Below are 26,468 nucleotides of genomic sequence, written 5' to 3'. Positions count from 1 at the left end.
GCCCCCAGGACCCCCTTGGCCTTCTTGCCCCCCAGGGCACATTGCTGGCCATAAATCAGACAAATCATTTCACTGTGCTTGCTAAGCTCCAAAGGAAAAACCAAGTGGCCAAACAAACCAACCAGCAACACTAATTGGGATGGAACTGAATCACAAACTTCATGATAAGAACAGCCAAAACTCCCCCCCAGAGAGGAGGGCAGCAGCCCATGTTTAGATGTTTGCCAGGACAGAGGCCAGGAACAGGAGGCCCCAGGGGAATGAACCATGGAATTGTTTCCTTGATCCCTGGAAAAAAATCCCCAAACCATTAGAATTCTGATCATGAAGGGAGGGAGGAGGCAGGAGAGAGAAACTTGAGGTCAAGGGAGGGGATTCTGCCCCTCTGCTCCACTCTGCTGGGACCACAGCTGCAGCTCTGGGGCCAGCTCTGGAGCCTCTGTGCCAGGAAGGCTCTGGAGGGGCTGGAAGGTGTCCAGAGCAGGGCCAGGAGGAGGAGCAGAGGGCTGGAGCTGCTCTGCTGTGAGCACAGACTGAGGGAGTTGGGGTTGTGCAGGCCGGAGAGGAGAAGGCTCCCAGGAGACCTCATTGTGGCCTTCCAGGAGCTGCAGGGGGCTGCAAGAAAGCTGGGGAGGGACTTGTGAGGGTGTCAGGGAGGGACAGGACTGGGGGGGATGGAGCAGAACTAGAAGTGGGGAGATTGAGATTGGCTGTGAGGAAGAAGTTGTTGCCCAGGAGGGTGGTGAGAGCCTGGCACAGGCTGCCCAGGGAGGTGGTGGAAGCCTCCTGCCTGGAGGTGTTTGCAGCCAGGCTGGAGGTGGCTGTGAGCAACCTGCTGTGGTGTGAGGTGTCCCTGCCCATGGCAGGGGGTTGGAGCTGGCTGAGCCTTGAGCTCCCTCCCAGCCCTGGCAGCTCTGGGACTTCAATACCATCACAGAATTTCCCTAGCAGCATTTTCTAGGTGGAAGGATTTCTCCCAAGGCTGAGGTCTGGCCTCAGTGGAGGCTGGGGCTGGTGGGAGGTTATTTGGCATATTCTGAGTGTAATTATCTAATCTGCCTTCCCTGGGAGGTCAGAAAGCTGCTTCAGCTCAGCTATCACACCCTGCAGGCAAGCTGCAAAGAGCTGCAACCCCAGCTCCTGGCACCCCCTCCCAACAGCTCTCTGCTGTATCTTCAGTTGTGCTTTAGCTCCTCACAAAGTTCTGCTCTGGCAGTGTGTCAGGGGGCAGCTCCCATGGCTTCATTACAACAACAAGAGTCCTTTTTTCCCTCATTCTGAGTGGGAGCAGGAGACCTTCCACAAGCAATTCATTAGCTGCACCAGAATTGTGTAGTTAAAAGGGCTGAGCCTGTGACAGAGAGTGGGACATTAGCCAGCAAGTTCAGATGGGCCTGAGAGAAAGGCAGGAAAGCAAATTGCCAGCTGCCCACAGCTGGAGAGTGTCCTCTAGGTGCCCACCTCTGTGGTTTTATAGGCACAGAATGGGCTGGGCTGGAAGAGACCTCCAGAGCTCCAGCCCAAGGCCTCTGCACCCAGCAGGGACAGCCCCAACCCCAGCAGCTTGCCCACAGCCCTCTCCAGCCTCCCCTTCAACAGCTCCAGGCAGGGAGCCTCAACCACCTCCCTGGGCAACCTGGGCCAGGCTTCCACCACCCTCCTGCTGCAGAACTTCCTGCTGGGGAGAGGCTGAAGGAGCTGGGGATGGTTAGTGGGCAAGAGAGGAGGCTGAGGGGAGAGCTCCTGGCTGCCTGCAGCTCCCTGCAAGGAGGCTGTGCAGAGGCTGCTGCTGCTCTCTGCTCCCAGGGCATTAGTGAGAGAAGAAGAGGGCAGAGCCTCAAGCTGCCCCTGGGGAGGTTGAGAGTGGAGCTTAGGCACAAGAGTGCTCAGGGCTTGGGATGTGCTGGGCAGGGAGGTGGTGGAGTGCCCAGGGCTGGCTGTGTTTGAAGGTGGTTTGGCTGTGGGGCTTGGGGCTGTGGTTTAGGGCTGAGCCTTGCAGAGCAGGGCTGATGGTTGGGCCTGGGGACCCTGAGGCTCTCTCCCAGCCTGGCTGCTGCTGTGCTCCTGTGATCATCCACATCACTGCAGCACACTGCCCGAGGCCATGCCATGACATCTCCTTCTTTTCACTTCCTCTGGCACATCTTTGGCCCCTGTCTGGGGGTGTTCTCAGGTGCCAAGGGTGTGGTTCCCCTGGGTTTGGTGCTGGGACACAAACTGCAGGAGGAAGCTTTAGGTGCACAAGGGGCTCCTGGCTCACTGTGGACAGCTCTGGGGGTGGCTGTGTGTGGCTCTGAGGCCAGGCAGCTCCTCTGCCTGTGATGTGTTCTCCCTGCATGGGAGGCTCCTGCATCACTCTCACACCCTTTGAAGTGTGTGCTTTGTAAAGCTTCATCCTTTGCAGCTCTGCATTAGTGAAGCAGTTGGACCTGATGGCCTCAGAGGTCTCTTCCAACCTCACTGATTCTGTGACTGGTGCTCTAAGATCTCCTGGTCATCTGCCTGGTGCTGGTAACTCCCTCTCAGGCTGATAAGAGGGACTGGAAATACAGCATCCTGACACCTGCATGAATTGGTGCAGCAGCTCAGCTTCAGCAGGCCACCTGCCATCAGCTCCCAGCGGTCCTGGACAGCTGAGGAGGTCCCAGTGCACTGCAGGGGAGCCAAGGTGATGCCCACCTACAGAAGGGCCTGGAGAGAGCTTCTAGGGAACCACAGCCCTCCGCTATGGGGACAGGCTGAGGGAGGTGGAGCTGAGCTGTTCAGCCTGAGAAGAGAAGGCTCTGGGGAGACCTTAGGGCAGGCTTCCAGTGCCTGAAATGGGCTGCAAGGAAGCTGGGAAGGGACTTCTGGCAAGGGCTTGGAGTGGGCACTTTGGGACATGGTTTGGTGGCCCTGGAGGTGTTGGGTTGATGACCTTAGAGGTCTTTTCCATGCTAAATGACTTCATGACTTTACAGCCACTTTGGGACATGGTTTGGTGGCCATGGTGGGGTTGGGGTGATCACAGAATCAGCCAGGTTGGAAGAGACCTCCAAGATCATCAAGTCCAACCAATCACCCAGCCTTGACTCATCAGCCAGACCATGGCACCAAGTGCCTCATCCAGGCTCTGGTTAAACACCTCCAGGGATGGGGACTCCACCACCTCCCTGGGCAGCACATTCCAGTGGCCAATCTCTCTTGCTGGCAAGAACTTTCTCCTCACCTCCAGCCTAAACCTCCCCTGGCACAGCTTGAGACTGTGTCCTCTTGTTCTGGTGCTGCTTGCCTGGGAGAAGAGACCAACCCCCACCTGGCTACAACCTCCCTTCAGGTCACCCCTGAGCCTCCTCTTCTCCAGGCTAAGCAACCCCAGCTCCCTCAGCCTCTCCTCACAGGGCTGTGCTCCAGCCCCCTCCCCAGCCTTGTGCTCCAGACCCCTCCCCAGCCTCCTTGCCCTTCTCTGGACACCTTCCAGCATCTCAACCTCTTTCTTGCACGGAGGGCCCCAGAACTGGCCCCAGCGCTCGGGGGGTGGCCTGAGCTCAGGTCTTTCCCAGCCCTGCTGCTTCCACGCTTGTGCTCCCCGGGCCCGGGGGCGCCTGCGGCGCAGGAGTGGGGGTGGGGGGCGACGCCCGGGCGGCTCCTACCGTCGAGCACAGGCTTGGGCTGGGAGCTCTTGAGGCGCAGCGAGGGCCTGAAGCGAGTGCGGTCGTTGAAGCTCCAACTCTTCTGCACCTTGGTGGGGCTGCCCTCGGGGGCGGCGTCGGCGCTGGGGGAGCGGCGGTCCCCCACCGAGCACTGCCGGCTCTTGATGCTCTGCCCCCGCGGGCTGGCCATCCGCACACGCTCCTTGAAGCTCAGCTTCTGACTGCCGGGGGGAGAAAGGCGGCGTCAGTCCCGGCTGCCCCACCGCGCTCCCTCTCTGCTCCGGGGCAGCTCGGGACGCTCCGCGGTACTGTAGTGCGTTTATCTGCTCTGCTTCGCTTCGCTTCGCTTTGCTTCGCTTCGCTTTGCTTTGCTTTGCTTTGCTTTGCTTTGCTTTGCTTTGCTTTGCTTCGCTTCATTTCAGTTTGGGTTGGGTTATTTTGGTTTATTTTAGTTTATTTTATTTTCGTTTAGTTTATTTTAGTTTATTTTAGTTTAGTTTAGTTTAGTTTTATTTTATTTCATTTAATTTCATTTATTTTACTTTATTTCGTTTTGATTTGTTTTGTTTTGCTTCATTTTATTTGATTTGATTTCATTTTATTTTCTTTTACTTCATTTTGTTCAATTTAATTTAATTTACTGTATTTATTTTATTTTGTTCTGGTTTATTATTATTTTATTTTTTCTTGTTTCAGTTTATTTCATTTTATTTTAATGTTATTTAATTTCATTTTATTTTAATTATTTTATTTTATTTTATTTTATTTTATTTTATTTTATTTTATTTTATTTTATTTTATTTTAATTTAATTTAATTTATTTTAATTTAATTTAATTTAATTTAATTTAATTTAATTTAATTTAATTTAATTTTACTTTATTTTACTTTATTTTATTTTATTTTAATTTTATGTTATTTTATTTTACTTGATTTTACTTTATTTTATTTTACTCTAAAAGTTTAGTTTCATTTTATTTTGTTTCCTTTTCTTTTGGTCAGTGTCATTTAATTTCACTTCATTTAATGCAATGTTATTTATTTACTTATTTCTTTAAAATGTTATTTCTGTTCTCCCATCATCTGCTGACCAACACTGACTTCTAGCCCTCCTCAGCAGCAGGGATCTGTTTCCCCACACACCTTTGCCTCTGTTGAAGGGATTTTGTGTGGGCAGGAAACTGATTTTGATGCAAATTGGCTTTGGGTAGAGGCACTGCCAGGGGCAGGCTGCCTTACACCACGGGAAAAGGAAAGGAAGGAAGACAAAGGGAAGGAAGGAATACAGAGGAGATGAAGGAACACAAAGGAAAGGAAGGAACACAAAGGAAAGGAAGGAACATGAAAGGAAGGAACACAAAGGAAAGGAAGGAATACAAAGGAAAGGAAGAAACACAAAGGAAAGGAAGGAATACAAAGGAGATGAAGGAACACAAAGGAAGTGAAGGAATATAAAGGAAAGGAAGGAATACAAAGGAGATGAAGGAACACAAAGGAAGTGAAGGAATATAAAGGAAAGGAAGGAACACAAAGGAAATGAAGAAACACAAAGGAAATGAAGGAATACAAAGGAAAGGAACATAAAGGAAATAAAGGAATACAAAGGAAATGAAGAAAGACAAAGGAAAGGAATACAAAGGACATTAAGTTTGATGGAAACAGATTTCACACAGTGATGGTAGACTAATCTCCAAGATTTCCTTCCCCCATTGCCATTCATTTTAAATAGGTTTACTTCTGCCTTAGCCAGCCCAGCTGAGTGCATTCTGGGCGGCCTGGGCTGGCTGGAGATGGCCCTGCTGGCTGCAGGGGGCTTGGACTGGATGGCCTTTGGAGGTCCCTTCCAGCCTGGACTATTCTATGATTCTATGGTTCTGTGACTCTTTGATTCTATGACTCTGATTCTATGATTCTGTGTCTCTGTGGTTCTATGATTCTATGACTATAGGATTCTATGACTCTGATTCTATGGCTCTTTGATTCTATGAGTCTATGACTCTGATTCTGAGTCTGATTCTGCGATTCTATGATTCTATGACTGTGATTCTATGACTGATTCTATGACTCTGTGGTTCTATGACTCTGATTCCATGATTCTATGATGTCTCTGTGACTCTATGACTGTGTCTCTATGCCTCTGTCTCTATGTTTCATAGTTTCATTCAGGGTTGGAAGGGACCACAAGGATCATCTAGTTCCAACCCCCCTGCCATGGGCAGGGACACCCCACACTAGATCAGGCTGGACAGAGCCTCATCCAGCCTGGTCTTAAACACCCCCAGGGACGGGGCCTCGACCACCTCCCTGGACAACACATTCCAGGGTTTCACCACTCTCATGGTGAAGAACCTCCTCCATGAGAGTGATGTCTCTGTGACTCTATGACTATGACTCTGTGTCTCTATGACTATGATTTGTCTCTGTGTCTCTATGATTCTATGTCTCTGTGTCTCTATGATTCTATGTCTCTGTGTCTCTATGACTCTATGTGTCTGTGTCTCTCTGTCTCTCTGTCTCTCTGCCCCCTGCCCACGTCTCCAGACAAAGCAGCCCAAGGTGCATTCTGCCATCACTGTGTGCCAGGGAGCAGTGTTTCCCTGGGGCTGTAAGCAGGCAAACCCACTGTTAGGAGAGCCATGCTCTTTCCAAGGGCTGGCACTTCCACCATTCCACACCCACAGTTAGTCACCACTCACCCCCCCAGCTCCTTGCTGCAGGCACTGACTCGGGCAAGACCAGCTCCAAGCTAAGGGACAGCCCTGGGGAGCGCGGGGTGGAAGTGCAGTGCCAGGCTGCGTGTTATGGCTTGGGGCTGGGGCTTTAGCCTTCATTATGAACAAGAGCAGGAACTTCCTGGACATCTTTGAGTCAAAAGGTGAATAAAGCAGGGGACTGGACACAGAAGGACTCCATGGATGGTCTGCATCATTCCCTTGCTTTGCTGGCTGGGATGCACTGTGCTGCACAAACTCTTCTGGCTCCTTTGGGCTGCTGCTCTCTGCTGCTTCGCAGGCTGCTCCCTTCTCTCTCTCCTGACCTTCTGCTGGCTCTGAGGGCGGCTGGCAGGGGCTGGGAGGAGGCTGTGAGCAGCCCTCTGGGCTGCCCAAGGTGGGGGCAGCTCTGTCCAAGGGGGTCCTGGTGTTTTGCTTTCCTTTCCCTGAACTGTCCATGTCTGCAGCTGTGTTTTGTACACATCCCTTGGGGTTCACACTCCTGGCCTTCAGCTCACCTTCTGTAAACACAACTTCCAGTGCTGTGCTTCCCAGCTCTGAGCCTGGGGGGTGTTTATTTGTGGCAATTCACTCTGGGGGTTAGCTGGGGGTAAGCCCAAGCCTCAGCTGGGGGCTGAGCTGGGAGCTGACCGCTCGCAGGTGCTGCTGCTCAGGGGTTTTGGACAGGCCCAAGCTGGTGGCTGGCCCAGTGGTGGCCTGGTGGTCTTACAGCTGGCCAGTGGTAAGCCAAAGCTTTGCCCTTATTGCTCTCTCCTGCAGGCAGGGCAATGTGGGCTGTGTCCACTTCCTACTTGCCAGTGCCTACATGACCTTGGCTCATCTTGGCACAGCTGGTGCCTCTCCTGTGGTCCCCAGGACTAGCTGCCTGTGCTTCTGCCTCAGCTAGCATCTTGGCCTTTGCTGCAGAGGGTGTAAAGCTGGGGAGGAGGAGAAGGGCAGAAGGCAGAGGAGGTTCCATGCAAACCTAAGGGGAAAAACTTCTTCACTTTGAGGGTGGCAGAGCACTGGCAAGGGCTGCTCAGGGAGCTGGGGCAGCCTCCACCTCTGGAGGCATTCAGAACCTGCCTGGACTCGTTCCTGTGGGACTCGCTCTAGGGGATCCTGCTCCAGCAGGGGCATTGGACTGGATGGTCTTCAGAGGTCCCTTCCAAAAGCTCTCCTTCAGCTCTGTGAAGCAGAAGGGAAGTCTGCTGCTGTGGTTTGGAGACCTTGCTTCATCTGCAAGGTCAGGTTCAATGCCCTGAACTCAAGTTCAATGCCCTTGCTCAGGGCACTGCTCCGGCATGGTGAGAGGTGGTGCAGCAGCTGCCCGTGCTGTGATGCCACCTGGTCTCCTGCTGCCCTGGCATAGGCTCTGGGGGTGCTTTCAGCACCCTTGGAGCAAACACTGTCTACCTGCAAGCTAGATAAGAGACTTTGTAGTACCCTGGAAGCCTCTGCATTCAGCTTCAGCATGGCCACAAGGGGGTTTTACCAGAGAGGAATTCTGCAGTCAGTACATGGAGTGGTTTGGGTTGGAAGGGACCTTGGAGATCATCTAGATCCAGCCCTGCTGCCATGGGCAGGGACACCTCCCACCAGCACAGGCTGCTCAGGGCCTCATCCAGCCTGGCCTGGAACACCTCCAGGCAGGGCACAGCCACAGCCTCCCTGGGCAGCCTGTGCCAGAGTCTCCCCAGCCTCACTGGGAAGGAATTCTTCCTCATCTCAGATCTGAAACCACCCCCTTCAAACCTCAACTAATTCATTAACTGGGCTAAATGAATTAACTAATGGTAACACAGACTGTGTGGTTCTGGGATGCTTGAGCTGCTGCAGCCTGAGGAGACAGTGCTGCTCTGTCACTGTAGGCAAGGGGAAGGAGTTGCTGTGGCTGTGAAAGGTGGAGAGAGTCAGTCAGGTGTCCTGGCCCATGCAGAGCACCACACAGCAGCTCACCCTGGAGACAACCATCCCTGAGAGCAGCGAGGGTGCAGCTGGAGCAGGCAGAGTACATGCTGGGAAGCTCACCAAGAGATCATTTCCACCAATGCTGAAGGGCAAAATGAGCCCCTCAGGAGAAAGCTGACCAGAGAAACCCCTTTGCATATGGCATGGGAACCAGCACCAGGATTTCTGAGAGCAATCCCCTTCCTCCCTTGCCCACAGCAGGCTGCTGTTGCCATAAACAACACATCCTGGTGCTGGGAATGTTTTCTATTTCCCTTGCAAATTGCTTCCTAGACCTGCAGTGCTGTTTGCTTGGTGCATGTGCAGCACAAGGGACCCACAGCCCCTCCTGGCTGGAAAGAAAAGGCAGCTCTGAAGTTTCATCTCCAATTCAAATCACATTTCAAGCCTGAACTACATTTCAGCTCAGGAATCTTTTGCTTCTGACTGTCTGGCAGAAAGGGACCTGGGGGTGCTGCTGGGCAAGCAGCTGAAGAGGAGGCAGCAGTGTGCCCAGGGGGCCAAGAGAGCCAAAGGCCTCCTGGCTGGGCTCAGCAATGCTGTGTCCAGCAGCAGCAGGGAGGGGGTTGGCCCCTGGCACTCAGCTTTGGGCAGCCCACACCTGGAGCCTTGTGTCCAGCTCTGGGCAGCTGAGTGCCAGAGAGCTGTGGAGGTGCTGGAGCCAGGGCAGAGGAGGGCAAGGAAGCTGGGAAGGGCCTGGAGAATAAATCTGATGGAGAGAGGCTGAAGGAGCTGGGGATGGTCAGTGGGCAAGAGAGGAGGCTGAGGGGAGAGCTCCTGGCTGCCTGCAGCTCCCTGCAAGGAGGCTGTGCAGAGGCTGCTGCTGCTCTCTGCTCCCAGGGCATTAGTGAGAGAAGAAGAGGGCAGAGCCTCAAGCTGCCCCTGGGGAGGTTGAGAGTGGAGCTTAGGCACAAGAGTGCTCAGGGCTTGGGATGTGCTGGGCAGGGAGGTGGTGGAGTGCCCAGGGCTGGCTGTGTTGGAAGGTGGTTTGGCTGTGGGGCTTGGGGCTTTGTGGTGCTTGGATGTGGGTTTCTGGCCAGGTCTCTTCCTGCTGCACTGATTGACACGAGTTGAACATTGATCAGATAGCCATAACCCTGCCCTGTGCTGGGTGCATTGCTCTATGAGCACTCTAAGACAGGCACTCATGTTCCTCTGTCAGTGAATTGGTGCTGCTGAGGCAGTGCCAGCCCTGGGGTGCTCTGGACACAGGGTCATGTACTGCATAAAGGCTGAGTGGCAGTGGTGAGAGGCACAGCAGCCCCTGCAGCTGGCCAGGAGAGAGGGCTTGCCAAGGGGCAGCCCTCAGGATGGGAACAGTGGCTGGAAAGGCACAGCTCATACTCCAATAAGCCAGCACAGAAAGCAAGGCAATGAATCTGCTGGGTAGCAGTGGCACTGCAGGCCCAAGGCCCAGGCAGCCTCTGAAGGTCAGGGGCAGGATCTCAGCACCCCCTCCTCCTGTCAGAACAGGCAGGAGTGCTTCACTTCCTAGCTCTGATTCCTTCTTTTGATGTCTCTTCCACCTTTGCCTGGAGAAGGAAGAGAGGCTCAGGGACACTAGAGGTCAGTGCAGCTTCACTGCAGAAGGAAGGAATCCTGTGCTGGACCAAACCTGGCCTCGGGAAGAGTTTGTTTCAACTGATCAATGCCTCCAAACCTTTGCTTTTCCCTCCCAGACTCCCAGCCCTGGCTGTCTCCCACCGACACTTACTACACCTCTTGGTCAGAGCAGCATCCCTTTGCCCCCCAGGCCCACTCCCCTGGCTCCCTGCCTCTCTTCCCATCTTTCTGGTGAAGCTGATCTTCTGCCTGCTGCAGACTGAGATCTACACACAGCCACAGCAGCACTCGGGCTGGGAGAGAGCCCCAGGGTCCCCAAGGCCAACCATCAGCCCTGCTCTGCAAGGCTCAGCCCTAAACCACAGCCCCAAGCCCCACAGCCAAACCACCTTCCAACACAGCCAGCCCTGGGCACTCCACCACCTCCCTGCCCAGCACATCCCAAGCCCTGAGCACTCTTGTGCCTAAGCTCCACTCTCAACCTCCCCAGGGGCAGCTTGAGGCTCTGCCCTCTTCTTCTCTCACTAATGCCCTGGGAGCAGAGAGCAGCAGCAGCCTCTGCACAGCCTCCTTGCAGGGAGCTGCAGGCAGCCAGGAGCTCTCCCCTCAGCCTCCTCTCTTGCCCACTAACCATCCCCAGCTCCTTCAGCCTCTCCCCAGCACATTGCTTCTCCATTACAGCTGCTTGCTGCTTCTCACCATTTCCTGAGCTGTTTTTCAGCTTCCACACTTTGCTGCCTGGGAGTAGGAAGCAATGTCAATAGCTGGAGGGCCTGAGTCTAGCTGAGAGAGCCCATGGGGGCTGGAGTGGATGATCCCTTCCCACCTCAGCCATTCTGTGCTTCTGTGTGAAGGAGCATCCTGTGGATCTTGAGCCAAGACAGAAGCTGAACCTGTCAACAGTTACCCCCCCTGGCAGACAGCAGCAGGCAGAGAGGTGCCAGCTGCCAGCAGGTCACCTCCAGTAAGCACAGATGTTGATTCCCACCAAGCCTGCAGCTGGAATGAAGCTAAGCTGAGGGAAGTGGAATGGAGAGCACAGTGAGGGCTGAAGTTCAGACACTCAAAGACTTCTCCAGCAGCCTCCTGTTGTAGGACCAGGAGCCCAAGAAATGCAGTGTTGGATCTCACACCTTCAATGACCAACAACAAGACCTGCAGGGACCTAATGTGATGGAGTTCAGTGGTGAAAGAGACCAGCAGAAAGGTCAATGAATGGAGCTCAGGGTCCCAGGTGAAGAGCAGCTCCTTCTCACTCTCCATTTGCCATCATCCCTTTGTACTTCCACTGCTTGAAAATGATTTGGTTTGTAAAGTAGAGAGGGCAGATGGCAATAAGCTTGAGTTGGAACCCAAGGATCCATCCATCCACCTGGGAGTGGGCATTAGGGACAGGGTTTGCACTGAGTTCAGCAGGAGCAGAGGGTTGATGCCACAGGATGCAGCCACAGCCTCCCTGGGCTGTGTCCGAGGGGATTCCTCTCAAGCACAGCCACAGGCTTTGCCTGCTGGTCACCACCCAGCCTGCTCCAGCCTCACACTCCCCACTGGTTCCTGAACTCATCTAACCCCTCCTGGGCCTGGGGAGATGTCTTTAGCCAATGTTCAGCCCCAGCTGTGGATCTGTGCAGGGCAATGCATTGCAGAACTCCAAGCCTCAGGCAGCGGAGGGGAGCCAAGGGCACGGAGCTGCGCAGCGCCAGGAGCTCCCAGGAGCTGCTGCTGTTACTGCCATGGCATGAGGGGCCCTGCAGGCAGCAAGCAAGGAGGGGACTGCAAGCACTCCAAAAGCTGAACACCAATGCATCAAGGAACCTCCTTTGGAGAGCTGAAATGCTCAGGAGGGGAAGTAAACACCTCATGCAGCTGCTGTTAGTGGGCATTCTCCAGCGCGGCTGAGGGATGCTCAGTACCTATGTTTCCGGGGGCTGTGCATCCTGAAGAGCTTCTCTTTATTACTACAAAGCTTACTAGGAGTGAGGGGAGATAGAGCACCACGTTACTGAGCATTCCACTGCTGGGGAAGGGCTCAGGCTTTCCTCCCTGCCTTGGATCTGCATCCCTGCCAGCTCCTTCCCCACGTGGCGGATGCAGAGAGCCTGCGCTAGACCTGATCCCAGAAACAGAGGTGGCAGAGGAGGACTCCACAGCACAATCTGCATCCCCCCAGAGCAGGGAGCAGTCTTCCCTCCAAGCTCTTACAGGAGGACTCCACAGAACAATCTGCATCCCCCCAGAGCAGGGAGCAGTCTTCCCTCCAAGCTCCTATAGAATTCCAGAGCACAATTTACATCCCCCCCAGAGCAGGGCTGAGTCTTCCCTCCAAGCTTCTCTGCTGGCAGAACTCCTCCTGGCTGCCCCAGAGAGCTGTGTGAACAAGGGGCTGGCATTCAGGCTCACTAAGTTACAGCTCAGCCCTTCAGGCTCAGTGTGTCCCTGGGCAGCCTGCTCCAGCTGGAGGAGTCCCTGCTGACTGCAGGGGGGTGGAGAAGAGGAGCTTTGAGGCTCCCTGCAATCTGTGAAGCTGGGAAGGTTCATCCTCTGCAGACACCCAAGGCTTGCCCTGCACACAGCCCAGACTCCTTATGCTCTGGGGGGCTGTGGGATTCATCAGGCTTGTTCCAGCTCCCTGCCCAGAAGAACCTCAGGCAGATGGAACAACTGAAGGGCAGTAACTACTGCCTGCAGGCAGTGTGTGCCTTTGCTGGTGAGGAGTTGGCACCCAGGCTTTCCAAAGGACTCCAGGGCTGCTTTCTAGCGAGCTCTGGAGTGGTGCTTCCCTGCCACTGCTTTGGAGAAGTGCTTCATGCACCTCTGCCCCACATCTGGAGGGACACAGCACACACCCTCCCCTCCCAGCAGCTGGCAGCTCCAGCCTCCTAAGCACAGCCCTCTCTCCACTCACACTCCAGCAGCAGCTAGCTCTCTAAGCACCAGAACTCCTTTCTCTCAGGACAGAAAGTCACTTGGGTGGGCAAGGAAATAATTCACCTTCCCTCACAGTCAGAAAAGTTCTTCTCCACTGTTGTCAGAGGGGAGCAGGGAGCAAGGAGCATCTCCAGAGAGCAGCCCAGAGCACTGCCTGTGCAAACCCCCCTTCACTGAAGGGACAGAAGGGGCAGCTCACTCAGCTCACACAGCATCCCATGCAAGTCACTCAGGAGGAAAGGAGCTGCACAGTGGAGGAGAGCTCCCTCCAAGGAGGGCTGCAGCAGTCTGCAGCCACATTCTCCCCACCACAGACCCTGTCCACCAGGAGTACTGCCAAGTGGCACAAACACAGAGCAACACCTCCTGGGTGCTCTGGAGTGGCACAAACAGGGAGCAGGACATCAGCATGAGGAGGACAAACAGCACTGCCAAGACACTGAGTGGCCCCAGAGGAGCTGTGCAGCGGATCAGGAGCTCAGGAGTTAACCAGTTCATTTCTTTCCCTGCCTACAGCACTCTGCAGCAGGACAGACCTCTGAAGGGACCAACACCTGCCAGTCAGAGCAGAGAAAGGGAAAGAGAGCTGCCTAAACCACAGGAGCCCTGAGTGCCAGGGGCTGGCAGGGGGCTGCAGAGCTCAGCCAGCCCAAGCCCCCTGCCCCAGCAGGGTCACCCACAGCAGCTCACACAGCAACACATCCAGCTGGCCTTGCAAGAGCTCCACACAGGGAGACTCCACAGCCCCCCTGGGCAGCCTCTGCCAGGCTTCTCTCACCCTCACAGCCAACAAATTCTTCCTCCTCTTCCCATGGCACTTCCTCTGCCTCAGCTTCCACCCCTGCCCCTTCTGCTGGCATTGGGCAGCCCCCAGCAGAGCCTGGCTCCAGCCTCTGGCCACTGCCCCTGCACAGCTTTAGCCCCAGCCAGGAGCTCACCTCTCAGGCTCCTCCAAGCCAAGCTCCAGAGCCCTCAGCTCCCTCAGCCTCTGCTCCTAAGGAAGAGCTTCCACTGCCTGCAGCATCTCTGTGCCTCTGCCATGGACTCTCTCCAGCACTTCCCTCAGCTCCTTCCTGACCTGAGGGGCCCAGAGCTGGACACCAGATTCCAGCTGTGGCCTCAGCAGGGCAGAGCAGAGGGGCAGGAGAACCTCCCTTGACCCACTCCACAACCCCCCATGGCAGCCTGTACACTGAGTGCTTGAAGCCCCACAGCAGCTCTCAGCAGTGAGATGCTTTGACAGCTGAGGTTCATTTTGCATCCACCTCCTACTTATTGCAAGTAACTTTGTCCTCTACAAGTGCTCCTGGGCAGCACTGGGAGCAACCTCTCTCCCCTCAGCACAGATCACTGTTTTGCAGGGACCTTTGCTGCCCACTCCAGCCTCCCCTCTAAAAGAGCTGAAGGCAGCTTTAAAGGTTGCTGTTGGAAGGAGCAGGGAAGGTGGCTGGGGAGAGCCAAAGGTCTGAGCAGGCTGCAGTAACTGCATCAGATCAAGAGGCTGCACCAACAGGCAGCGTGTGTGAGAAGGCACAGAGCTGACAGAGCAGCTGAGTGCTCCTGAGGGACATCTCAGAGCAAATCCAACCCTCCCCCCCCGCCCAGTTCCTGTGAGAGGGCAAAGGATGGAGCCAGGCCCGGAGCAGTGATCCGAGGTGTGGAAGGGGACGTGGGGAACCGATGCCAACGCCTTCCACCCCTGGCTGCAGGAGCCAGGAGAGCTCCTGAACCACAGCAGGACTTTGCCTCTTGCCTTCCCATCCTTTCCTGCTCTCTGGTGGTGCTGATGTTGCAGGGCTGGCTGCCCAGCCAGCAGACTCCCAGCCCCAGGGGGTTTGGGAGGCAGGGCAATGCTCCTGCAGCCACGGAGTCCCTTCCTGTCCCTGTGGATCTGAGCTCTAAGCACAGCAGGCAGCAGGGCTCCCCTTGCTGCCCTGCCACTGGGTATCTCCAGGGCTTCATCTACCCAGGAAGGCCAGTCCTGCCCATGCCTGCCTCTGCTCCCTGTGGGCAGGCACTCCACAAGGGGTGGAAGCTGAGGCAGAGGAAGTGCCATGGGAAGAGGAGGAAGAATTTGTGGGCTGTGAGGGTGAGAGCAGCCTGGCAGAGGCTGCCCAGGGGGGCTGTGGAGTCTCCCTGTGTGGAGCTCTTGCAAGGCCAGCTGGATGTGTTGCTGTGTGAGCTGCTGTGGGTGACCCTGCTGGGGCAGGGGGCTTGGGCTGGCTGAGCTCTGGAGCTCTGGGGCCAGCCCCTGGCACTTTGTGGCTCTGTGATCCAGGCTGGGTGGAAACTCCCCCTGCCCTCCTGCCCAGTGGTGCTGGGGCTTAGTAAAGGAGGAGATGCCAGGCTGCCTCCTCTGCCCAAAGAGGGCATCTTAGCAATGCTGATCAATAGGTAGAGGGAGGAGGTCATGGGGGTGGGGCTGGGCTCCTCTCAGTGGTGCTCAGTGGGGTACAAAGCAGGACACAGGAGGTTTCATTTACAGCAGGAGGAAGAGCTCCTTTCCCTTGAGGGTGCTGGAGCACTGGGACAGGCTGCCCAAGGAGGAGTCTCCTGCTCTGGAGCCTTTCAAACCCCTCCTGGACACATAGCAACCTGCCCTAGGTGGTCCTGCTCTGGCAGGGAGCTTGGGTTAGGTGACCTGCAGAGACCCCTCCCAGCCCCTCCCATTCTGTGACTCCATGCGAGGGCAGCCTGCCTTAGTGGGGGGGAGGATTGGTCGATCTCCAGAGGTGCCTTTCCCTCCCAGCTCCCCCTCTCCTCCCACTCTGTGACTCTGGGCAAGAGTGCAAAGCACCAGAGGAGAGCAATTTCACAGGTGAAAGAAACAAGAAGGAGCTACAAACCTGCTGGAAGCTTCCCCTTGTTCTTTTCTTCAGGTCAGGGAGTGGGAGGGGAAAAAAAAACCAGACTTGTTATGCAAGATAGTAATCAGCCTGCTTCAGTTACACACCATGCCAGGTACATGATAAACATCGATGGAGATGTTAATTAGTGCACAAACACACACATGGCAACCACAAGCACACAGCCAGGCAAGACTCAGAGCTGCAACGCTTCCACAAAGCAGGAGGAGCCCTGCCCAGGTGCTCGATGGAGCACAGGCACAGCTTGGTGCAGCCCACTGCAGACTGAGCTGGCAAAGCACTGAGGGCAAGAGGCAGCTGCTGACACACAGGCACCGGGAGGCTGCAGGCTCTGAGTGTTCGTTAGGCAGCTGAAAAGCTTGGACTGTTCGGGGGCAGCACAGCAGAGTGCTGGCTGCAAACACCAAGGAGCTGTGCTGGGGAGGGACAGTCCTGCTGGGATGCTTCAGGTGGGAAGCAGCCTCAGTGTCTGTGTGATCTTCTGCCAAGTGTTGCCTTCTACCTGCTGGCACCTGTCAGGGACAGAGCAGGCCATGCTCCACACCACTCCCCACCTGAGGAGCTGCTGCCAGCCTGCAGCATGTCTGGCAGGACAGCTCTGCCCGTGCCTTGCTTGTGGCTCTGCTCTTGTCAGCTCTTTGAAGTGCAAAGGGCAGCTTTGGGTCCCCAGCCAAACCTCCTCTTGGGGCTGAGCTGGGGGCACCCTTTGCTGCCATGTGGCTGCCCATCACCCAGCTCTGAGAGAAAGCAGCAATTCCCCTGCACTGGCTGCAGCTTCTCCATGAGGCTCTCAGCACCTTCTCCCCTGCAGCAAGCATCTTCTGCTTCCTGACTGCTGCCCTCTGCTCCATCACTCAGCTTACTGCCCCCTGCTAAACCTCCTGCTGGGTTATCAAAGAGCCTTGGGCTGCTGGTGCCCTGTGAATTCTCACCCAGACTCAGACAGCAAAACATTTCCTGTCTGCCAAGCTGGGGCAGCAGCTCTTTGCAGTCACCTCCCAGGAGCTATCTGTGTGTCTGACTGAGGGGATGAAGTGTCCTGAGGAGATGCTGAGGTCAGGATGGAAAGGAACTAATTTTCAGGCACTGGAATGTGCTGGGCAGGGAGGTGGTGGAGTGCCCAGGGCTGGCTGTGTTTGAAGGTGGTTTGGCTGTGGGGCTTGGGGCTGTGGTTTAGGGCTGAGCCTTGCAGAGCAGGGCTGATGGTTGGCCTTGGGGACCCTGGGCTCTCTCCCAGCCTGAATGTTTGTGTGCAATTCCCCAGAACATTCACCTGCAGGATGCCACAGGGCTCCCTTCCCTTGGCAAGGCAGCCCTGGAGCTCCACAGGGCTCCCTCCCTTGGCAAGGCAGCCCTGGGTCTCCACAGGGCTCCCTCCCTTGGCAAGGCAGCCCTGGAGCTCCACAGGGCTCCCTCTCTTGGCAAGGCAGCCCTGGGGCTCCACAGGGCTCCCTCCCTTGGCAAGGCAGCCCTGGAGCTCCACAGGGCTCCCTCCCTTGGCAAGGCAGCCCTGGGGCTCCACAGGGCTCCCTCCCTTGGCAAGGCAGCCCTGGGTCTCCACAGGGCTCCCTCTCTTGGCAAGGCAGCCCTGGGGCTCCAGCCTCATGCAGAGGCATAAGCCCAGCCTGATTAAACCCAGGCAGGAGCTCTGCAGCCAGCTGAACGCTTCCCTCCTTAGAGACAATCAGGAACTGGCTGGAACATCAACCTTGATACATGAGTGGGTTTGGGGGGCAAGATGTCCCTAATGCCTGTGCTCAGTGACATTTCCCAGCTCAACGGCAATGAGTTGTGTTTGTCTCCCCTGTGCCTTCAGGCTGCAGGGTTACACTGAGCTGCCAGCTGGAGGTTGCAAGGAGCAGACTTCAGGAAGACAAAGCGAGGCGAAAGAGACAGAGAGCAGCTCTCCACAAGCTTGAGCAGAGCAGGGGACAGCCCCAGCTGCCAGAGTTGTACCTACTTTGTAGGGCTGCAGGTGTGCAAGGCCTTCAAGTGAGGCTTCCAGGTAGCAACGGAGACTGATTTCTCATCAGCCGCGTAACTCCGCCACACACACTGCGTGCAGGAGAGGGGGGCAACGACAAAACAACAGTGGAGAAGCAGATTAGTAACCAGCACCACTCCTGCCTCTCCTCTCTCTCGTGCTCCCCACTCCAGCACTGATACATGCCTGAGGGGAGGAAGGGTACTTGGGCAATGTCGCCAGGCTGTCGGGTTTGCTCGGCTGGCCTCGGTGGAGTAAAACTGCCACGGAGCCTGGGGTGGGGAAACAACAGAGAAGCAGAGAGGAGCCAGAGACATGAAGGGACACTGCCACCAGGCTGAGGAGGGGCAGCAAGGCTGGGGAGCACAGCCCCGGGAGGAGAGGCTGAGGGAGCTGGGGTTGCTTAGCCTGGAGAAGAGGAGGCTCAGGGGAGACCTTCTTGCTCTCTCCTACTCCCTGCAGGGAGGTTGCAGCCAGCTGGGGGTTGGGCTCTGCTCCCAGGCACCCAGCACCAGAACACAGTCTCAAGCTGCACAGGGGAATTTTAGGCTTGACCTTAGAAAGAAGTTCTTCCCAGACAGAGAGATTGGCCCTGGGGATGTGCTGCCCAGGGAGGTGGTGGAGTCCCCAGCCCTGGAGGTGTTTAACCAGAGCCTGGCTGAGGCCCTTGGTGCCATGGTCTGGCTGATTAGTTAGGGCTGGGTGTTCAGTTTGACTTGATGATCTTGGAAGTCTCTTCCAACCTGGCTGATTCTGTGCTCATGGAGGGCAGGGATCCTGCTGGCACTGGGATGTGCTCTCTTAGGTGGATTAGGGAACTCCAGGAAAGAACCTCCCGAGGGCTTTGCCAGGCACAGGATACTTAACACAGTTCACTATCAGTTAGTGGTTTTGAGGAGAGAACCAGAAAGGAATCAGCACATTAAACTGCTCCCCAAACCCCCATGGCAGTGATTCATTTGTCACAAGTCCGCAGGGGACACCCACACAAGCTTGCAGTCTGAGGTAAAGACAGTGTCAGGAGAGGCTTTGGGAACAATACTGGAAAGCAGATCAAAAGCAATTGAGAGGAGCTGTGGTTGGGTTTCTTTCCCCCCTTCCCTGTAGACTGGGGCACTGCTGAAGCACACAGGAAAAGCTCATTTCCAAGGGGGAGTGACCAGAGCAGAGCCTTGGAAATGGATTGCCCTGTGCAGCTCTGCGCCTGCAAGCAGGGCTGGGGCAGGTCCTGCACACGGGAGCAGCTTCTCTGAGCTCAGCACCGCTGCATTCCTTGGCCCTGGCTGAGCATCTCTGCGTGCTGGCCATGGCTCAATGTCACCCTGACCCGGCTGGGGATGTCCCTGCTGGCTGCAGGGGGCTGGGACTGGGAGAGGTCTGGAGGTGCCCTCCAGCCCGGAGCACTCAGAGCTGCTGTGTGAGCAGCAGCACCGCCGTGCACAGCGCCGCCCACCCTCCCCACCCTCTGATCTGCCTCCTGCTCCTCTGCTCCTGCAGCTAAGGTCTGCAATGAGCCTCCAGGAGTGGGAACGCACTGGGGACTTGCATGGAGCTCTTGACTCTGCTCCCAGTCTTTATCTGCATCTCTTATCCTTCTTCAGATCCCTTCTGGAGTGACTAACAGTGGGGCAGAGGCTCTGGAGCAGTTGTCTGTTGGAATCTCCAAGGCCTTTTCCAGCCTGGTTAATTCTGGATCCTGCTTCCAGACCAAGTTTTACCTTTGGTGTAGCAAGACATGTGGTGGGAACCATTCACCCTGTAATCATCTCCCAGTTCATTTCCATAGTGCTGCTCTGGCAGGGGGGGTTGGACTCAATCATCCTTGGAGGTCCCTTCCCACCCTACCATCCTCTGATCCTGGGGTTCCCTTTCCTTGCCCTCATCTTTCTCACTGTGCCACTGGCAGGGAGCTCCACCAGGCTGTGCTAGCAAACATTCCAGAGAGTCATTCCACAGCAGGACAGATGCAAAAGGAGTGGATTTATACCTTGATCTATGCTAATTAGTCTGCTAATTGCCCAATGTCAACCGCTTGGCATTTAATGACCATTGAAGAGCAATGATGGAAAGCAGAGAGGGAGTTTAAGACTGCTTTAAAGGCAGCCCAGGATCTACCCTGGACTCACCAGGGACCTGCAGCATGCTCAGGCTCAGCTTTCTTATCTGGATTGGTTATTTCAGCATCAAAGCCAAACCAGCACAAGGGGCAGACAGCAAAACCTTGGGCTCCAGAGGAGAGGAACCAGGAGGCCAGGAGATTGTTTCCTTCCCCCCCTGCTGCTTTTGTTCTCTCTTGTGGTTGGGGTTCAGTTTATTTTCCAGAGCACTGAGTGGAATCAAACTTGGTGCAAAAGGATTCTGCAGAGGGATTCCTCATTTGTAACTAAGACTTTAAGTTAAGGAAGGAGCAGGCTGCCCACAGGGGTGCTGGAGCCTCCTTCCCTGCAGACTTCCCAGCCCCATCTGGATGTGGTCCTGTGCAACCTGTGCTGGGTTCTCTGCTCCTGCTCTGGCAGGGGGCTTGACTGGGAGCTCTCCAGAGCTCCCTTCCAACCCCAGACACCCTCTGAGCCTGTGAAAGCCTGCCCTGCAAACCAGCTGGTTAACAACTATCAAGCAGTTATAGATTGGGTTGGGGTGGGAGGGACCTTAAAGATCATTTGGTTCCAACAGCCCTGCCCCGGGCAGGGACACCTCCCACTCAGAGCCCATCCAGCCTGGCCCTCAGCACTGCTGCTCCTTCCTGCCTTGCTGCTCTGCACCACCATCGTGTCAGGGGTGGAGCTTGAAGCCACTCCTGACAGGCTCAGACCCTCTGGAACCGCTGGTGCCTACATTTCCAGCCTTTGCCACTAACTGACAGTGGAAGCAGCCCTCTGGGGCAGGATGCTTCTCATTCTCACACAGCCACAGAGTGCCAGGGGCTGGCAGGGAGCTGCAGAGCTCAGCCAGCCCAAGCCCCCTGCCCCAGCAGGGTCACCCACAGCAGCTCACACAGCAACACATCCAGCTGGCCTTGCAAGAGCTCCACACAGGGAGACTCCACAGCCCCCCTGGGCAGCCTCTGCCAGGCTCCTCTCACCCTCACAGCCAACAAATTCTTCCTCCTCTTCCCATGGCACTTCCTCTGCCTCAGCTTCCACCCCTGCCCCTTGTGCTGGCACACTCCAAAGCCTCTAGCAGATGAAAAGCAGCTTAACAGAGCCAAGAGTGCCGTGCTCTCAGCTGGGCTGTCTGGGGAGCAATTCTGGGTTTTCCCCCCAAGCTATTCACTAACTGTGGGCCTGCAACTGAGCCTCAAGGTGGTTCCTTCAGCATGGATAGAAGGACCACGAGGAGGAGCAGAGGGCTGGAGCTGCTCTGCTGTGAGCACAGCCTGAGGGAGTTGGGGTTGTGCAGGCTGGAGAGGAGAAGGCTCCCAGGAGACCTCATTGTGGCCTTCCAGGAGCTGCAGGGGGCTACAGGAAAGCTGGGGAGGGACTTGTGAGGGTGTCAGGGAGGGATAGGAGTGGGGGGGATGGAGCAGAGCTAGAAGTGGGGAGATGGAGATTGGCTGTGAGGAAGAAGTTGTTGGCCAGGAGGGTGGTGAGAGCCTGGCACAGGCTGCCCAGGGAGGTGGTGGAAGCCTCCTGCCTGGAGGTGTTTGCAGCCAGGCTGGAGGTGGCTGTGAGCAACCTGCTGTGGTGTGAGGTGTCCCTGCCCATGGCAGGGGGTTGGGGCTGGCTGAGCCTTGAGCTCCCTTCCAGCCCTGGCAGCTCTGTGGTTCTAAGGCCCCCAAACCTCTGCATGGGAAGGCACAGCTCTGGCACACAGCAATGCCTGAACAGACTCATGCCAGGAAACCACCAACCCCTTAAACATCACTGGCAGAGGGTCTCCCCAGCCTGAAAAAGACCAAGTGTGTCTCACAGGCAGTGTGAACCACCTGCTCCCAGCTGCTCACCTGGATCAGACTGGCAGCTGGGTTCCTCCTTTTCTCAAAGTGCTTCTGGCGATGCTGCTCCTGCACTTTCAGTGCAAATCCTGAGCCAAGGATGCCCTGCAACACAAGGCAGCAGCAGGTGGGTGAGGGGTTCCCAGCACAGCCCCAGCACAGCCACAAAGGCTCAGTGGAGAGGGTAGGCCAGGAGACTGCTGCAGGGAACACACAGGAGGGGACTGAACGATAAGGAAGATCTGCTCTGAGGGTGCAGAGCCCTGCAGCAGGCTCTCAGAGAGCCTCCTTCCCTGGAGCCACTCAGAATACACCTGGACACCTTCCTGTGCAACCTGATCTATGCAAAGCTGCTTCAGGAGGGGGGGCTGGAGTGGATGATGGCTCCACAGGGGCCTTCCAACCCCTACCAGCCTGAGATTCTGTGGCAGCACCTGGGGGTGCAAGGCTGAAGGGCAGAGCTCCTTTTGTGGTGAAGCAGAGGGCTCTGTACTTCAGTGACAGCATCTGTGGTGCTACCAGAGCTCCCTCATCCCAGCTACTGCTGGAGTGCCTGCTGCAGGATGTTCCTGCAGCTCTAAAGGTCATGGATATATATAGCATAGGTGTAGGTACACATAATGAAGCAGGAGCATCCAGAGGAGCTAGGGCCAGGAAGGAGGAAATGACCACAGGTGGCTGTGCCAGATACCTGCATGGCCCTCAGAGCCCTGCCCTGCCCTGCCCTGCCCTGCTGTGCCCCTTATGGCTCTTGGGAAAAGCTCACAGCCACAGCAGCCAGGCTGGGAGAGAGCCCCAGGGTCCCCAGGGCCAACCATCAGCCCTGCTCTGCAAGGCTCAGCCCTAAACCACAGCCCCAAGCCCCACAGCCAAACCACCTTCAAACACAGCCAGCCCTGGGCACTCCACCACCTCCCTGCCCAGCACATCCCAAGCCCTGAGCACTCTTGTGCCTAAGCTCCACTCTCAACCTCCCCAGGGGCAGCTTGAGGCTCTGCCCTCTTCTTCTCTCACTAATGCCCTGGGAGCAGAGAGCAGCAGCAGCCTCTGCACAGCCTCCTTGCAGGGAGCTGCAGGCAGCCAGGAGCTCTCCCCTCAGCCTCCTCTCTTGCCCACTAACCATCCCCAGCTCCTTCAGCCTCTCTCCAGCACATTGCTTCTCCAGGCCCTTCCCAGCTTCCTTGCCCTCCTCTGCCCTGGCTCCAGCACCTCCACAGCTCTCTGGCACTCAGCTGCCCAGAGCTGGACACAAGGCTCCAGGTGTGGGCTGCCCAGAGCTGAGTGCCAGGGGACAATCCCCTCCCTGCTGCTGCTGGACACAGCATTGCTGAGCCCAGCCAGGAGGCCTTTGGCTCTCTTGGCCCCCTGGGCACACTGCTGGGGCATATTCAGCTGCTTAAATGAGTATCTGTACACAGGCACAACACGAGGAACACAAGTCCTGGCATCTCTAGTAGGAAAGGTTATTCCTCTGCTCCATGTTGATGGCAGCCCTGCTGAACCCAGCTCTCCTGGTCCCAGTGACATGGTGACAAAGGGGATTAATTACAGCAGCTGCCAGTAAATGTCAGCGATTCAACCCTGGGCAGTGTGATAATTATGATGCATTACCATATGCCAGAGACACTGAAATGCTCTCTGTGCTCAGAGCAGGAAATAGATGCAGCAGATGATTCAGGGCTCCTGAGAAATGCTGGCTTGACAAATGGGCTGGGCTGGGAGGGAGCTGCAGAGCTCAGCCCAAGGCCTCTGCACCCAGCAGGGACAGCCCCAACTCCAGCAGCTTGCCCACAGCCCTCTCCAGCCTCCCCTTCAACAGCTCCAGGCAGGGAGCCTCAACCACCTCCCTGGGCAACCTGGGCCAGGCTTCCACCAGCCTCCTGCTGCACAACTTCTTCCTCACCTCCAAGCTCAAGCTGCTCTGCTCTGCTCTGCAGCCCTTGGCCCTGCTGCTGGCCCTGCAGGCCTTTGCCAACAGTCTCTCTGCAGCCTTCTTGCAGCCCCTTCAGCTCCTGGCAGGCTGCTCTGAGCTCTGCCTGCAGCCTTCTCTTCTCCAGGCTGCACACCCCCAGCTCCCTCAGCCTGGCCTGGCAGCAGAGCTGCTCCAAGCCCCTCAGCATCATCAGCAGGGGTTGGAAGCCAATGCACAGTTGGAACTCCTGTGTGCTCAGTGACCTGCAGGGCATCTCTCTGAGCACCCCAGGATGGATTTCCTGCAGAGGTGGCAGTGGCTGCAATGCAACAGAGCAGGGCAGCCAGCTCTGGTCCCATGCTCTCCCCACGCTGCTCTGAGAGACAAAGGCAATCCTCTCACAGAAAGGAGAAGTCACTTCCCACCCCACAGCACTGATTGGTCATTAAGCGACTCCCAGGGCCCTCAGAGTCTCTTGAACGCTGATAGAAGCAACACAAACAAAGTCTCCTCTTGAGTCACAACCAGCCCCAGGGAACCACAGTGCCATTTGCACATCAAATGAGGCTCATTCGCCTTCATCTACTGCCTTCTGCTGGACCTGAACCTGGTCCCACAGCACAACCCCGTTGCAAATACCCAAACATCCCTCCCCTCCCCCTCCCCTCTCCTCCCCTCCCCTCTCCTCTCCTCTCCTCTCCTCTCCTCTCCTCTCCTCTCCTCTCCTCTCCTCTCCTCTCCTCTCCTCTCCTCTCCTCTCCTCTCCTCGCCTCGCCTCGCCTCGCCTCGCCTCGCCTCGCCTCGCCTCGCCTCTCCTCTCCTCTCCTCTCCTCTCCTCTCCTCTCCTCGCCTCGCCTCGCCTCGCCTCGCCTCTCCTCTCCTCTCCTCTCCTCTCCTCTCCTCTCCTCTCCTCTCCTCTCCTCTCCTCTCCTCTCCTCTCCTCTCCTCTCCTCGCCTCGCCTCGCCTCGCCTCACCTCTCCGAACCTCTTCTCCCAGGCAGCCAGCACCAGAACAAGAGGACACAGTCTCAGGCTGTGCCAGGGGAGGTTCAGGCTGGAGGTGAGGAGAAAGTTCTTCCCAGCAAGAGAGATTGGCCATGGGGATGTGCTGCCCAGGGAGGTGGTGGAGTCACCATCCCTGGGGGTGTTTGGGAAGAGGCACTTGGTGCCATGGTTGAGTTGATCAGATGGTGCTGGGGGATAGGTTGGACTGGGTGAGCTCAAAGGGCTTTCCCAACCTGGTTAATTCTATTCTATTCTATTCTATTCTATTCTATTCTATTCTATTCTATTCTATTCCATTCCATTCCATTCCATTCCATTCTCTCCCCCACACACCCTTTAGATATTGATCAGCATTGATCAGATCCCCTCTGAGTCTTCTCCAGACTAAGCAGCCCCAGGTCTCCCAGCCTCTGCTTGTGAGAGAGATGCTGCAGGCCCAGCAGCATCCTCACGCCCCCCTGTTGGCCTCTCTCCAGCAGTTCCCTGCCTCTCTACATCTTCCCTTGGGGTTTTGGACAGCGATTCTGCAGTGCCACGAAGGTCACAACCTTAAACGGTTGCTCTTCGTGCAGAGAGAGCTTCCCTCAGCCTCTTCTGCCCCGGCAGAGTTTCGTCCCCAGCCTTCCAGGCATACTCACAGCAGGCAGTGCAAAGAAAGAGATGCCCAGCAGAGCGAATCCTGCAGACAGCAACCTCCCGAGCCAGGTCAGGGGAGTTTTGTCTCCGTAGCCGATGGTTGTCAGCGTGATCTGAAGGGAGATCAATGAACATCAGCGGTTTACCAGCAGACAATGAGAGGTTAACTGCAGATCATTTACACCGCGTGAAAACAGCCACCGAGGCTTGAAACCGAGAGCGAGCTGCTCCTGAAGGACAAACACACCCCCCACACCCCCAAATTCACAGGAGAATGGGGTCTGTGCCGTGCAGGCTTCATCCTGTTCCTGAATAAATAAAGCTCAGCTGCAGCCCAAACTGGAGAGAAGTTGACTAGATCAGAAATGAGTGAATTAATCAAACTCTTCACTCATAGGATCACAGAATTGTCAGGGCTGGAGGGGGCCTCAAGGACCATCCAGTTCCAACCCCCCCCCCCCGCCAGAGTGGAGGCAAATTGCATGAGCTGAGCAGGAAAAAACCCCAAACCCCATGCTGCTCCTGCGGGGACCTGAGGGATTTCACCTGTGTGCTGCAGGCAAACAGCACCCAGAGCACAGCTCCACAGATGGGAGCTGCACAGAGAGCTACTGGGGAGAGCCCAGCAGGGCTGAGCTGAGGCTCACGGAGGAGGCAAAGCCCAAGGAGCAGTAGGAAGCAGCTGAGCTGGCAGCACAGATTGGAGGGGGTTAGCTGCTGAAACACACACAGAGATCAAATCAAACACTGGAAGGAACTTGAAGGAGTTCCTGGTGCTCTTCCCCCTCCTTAGGGCAGGCTCAGGTAAGCCTCCTGCCCTGCAGACCCAAGGACTGCTCCACAGCAGCGAGGAGGAGCCTCGGGCTGCTGGGCAAGGCTATGCCAGGCCAGGGTGGGGAGAGGCCAAACCAAAGCAAAAGCAGAGGGCACCTGTAGTCGTGTGGTGAAGGCAAGCAGCCAGGCTCAGCAGGCAGATGTGTCACAAGCTGTGCTGTGCTGACACCCACAGACCCACAGAGCTGCCAGGGCTGGGAGGGAGCTCAAGGCTCAGCCAGCCCCAACCCCCTGCCATGGGCAGGGACACCTCACACCACAGCAGGTTGCTCACAGCCACCTCCAGCCTGGCTGCAAACACCTCCAGGCAGGAGGCTTCCACCACCTCCCTGGGCAGCCTGTGCCAGGCTCTCACCACCCTCCTGGCCAACAACTTCTTCCTCACAGCCAATCTCCATCTCCCCACTTCTAGTTCTGCTCCATCCCCCCCAGTCCTATCCCTCCCTGACACCCTCACAAGTCCCTCCCCAGCTTTCTTGCAGCCCCCTGCAG

The 26,468-nt window shown here is 56.3% G+C and overlaps 1 protein-coding gene across 2 annotated transcripts in view; it reads right to left on the bottom strand.

Moving 5' to 3' along the window:
- Positions 1-26,468, bottom strand: part of KCNQ5 (potassium voltage-gated channel subfamily Q member 5) — a 198,744-nt gene that overhangs the window by 20,408 nt on the left and 151,868 nt on the right. The window contains exons 6-11 of one of the 2 annotated variants that reach the window (XM_068170224.1): positions 25,145-25,255; positions 21,599-21,694; positions 17,632-17,726; positions 15,651-15,677; positions 11,790-11,846; positions 3,633-3,853 (exon numbers count right to left, since the gene is read on the bottom strand). In XM_068170224.1, the coding sequence (XP_068026325.1) occupies positions 3,633-3,853; positions 11,790-11,846; positions 15,651-15,677; positions 17,632-17,726; positions 21,599-21,694; positions 25,145-25,255 (607 nt within the window). The remainder of the gene's footprint in view (positions 1-3,632; positions 3,854-11,789; positions 11,847-15,650; positions 15,678-17,631; positions 17,727-21,598; positions 21,695-25,144; positions 25,256-26,468) is intronic. The other variant, XM_068170225.1, reaches the window with a different exon arrangement.

The sequence above is a fragment of the Melanerpes formicivorus genome, unplaced genomic scaffold (genome assembly GCF_026170545.1).
Source record: "Melanerpes formicivorus ecotype bairdi unplaced genomic scaffold, bMelFor1.0.p_v2 SCAF_296, whole genome shotgun sequence".
NCBI classification, from domain to species: Eukaryota; Metazoa; Chordata; class Aves; order Piciformes; family Picidae; genus Melanerpes; species Melanerpes formicivorus.
The sequence above is the reverse complement of the archived record's forward strand: the minus strand, read 5'-3'. Positions and strand labels throughout refer to the sequence as shown.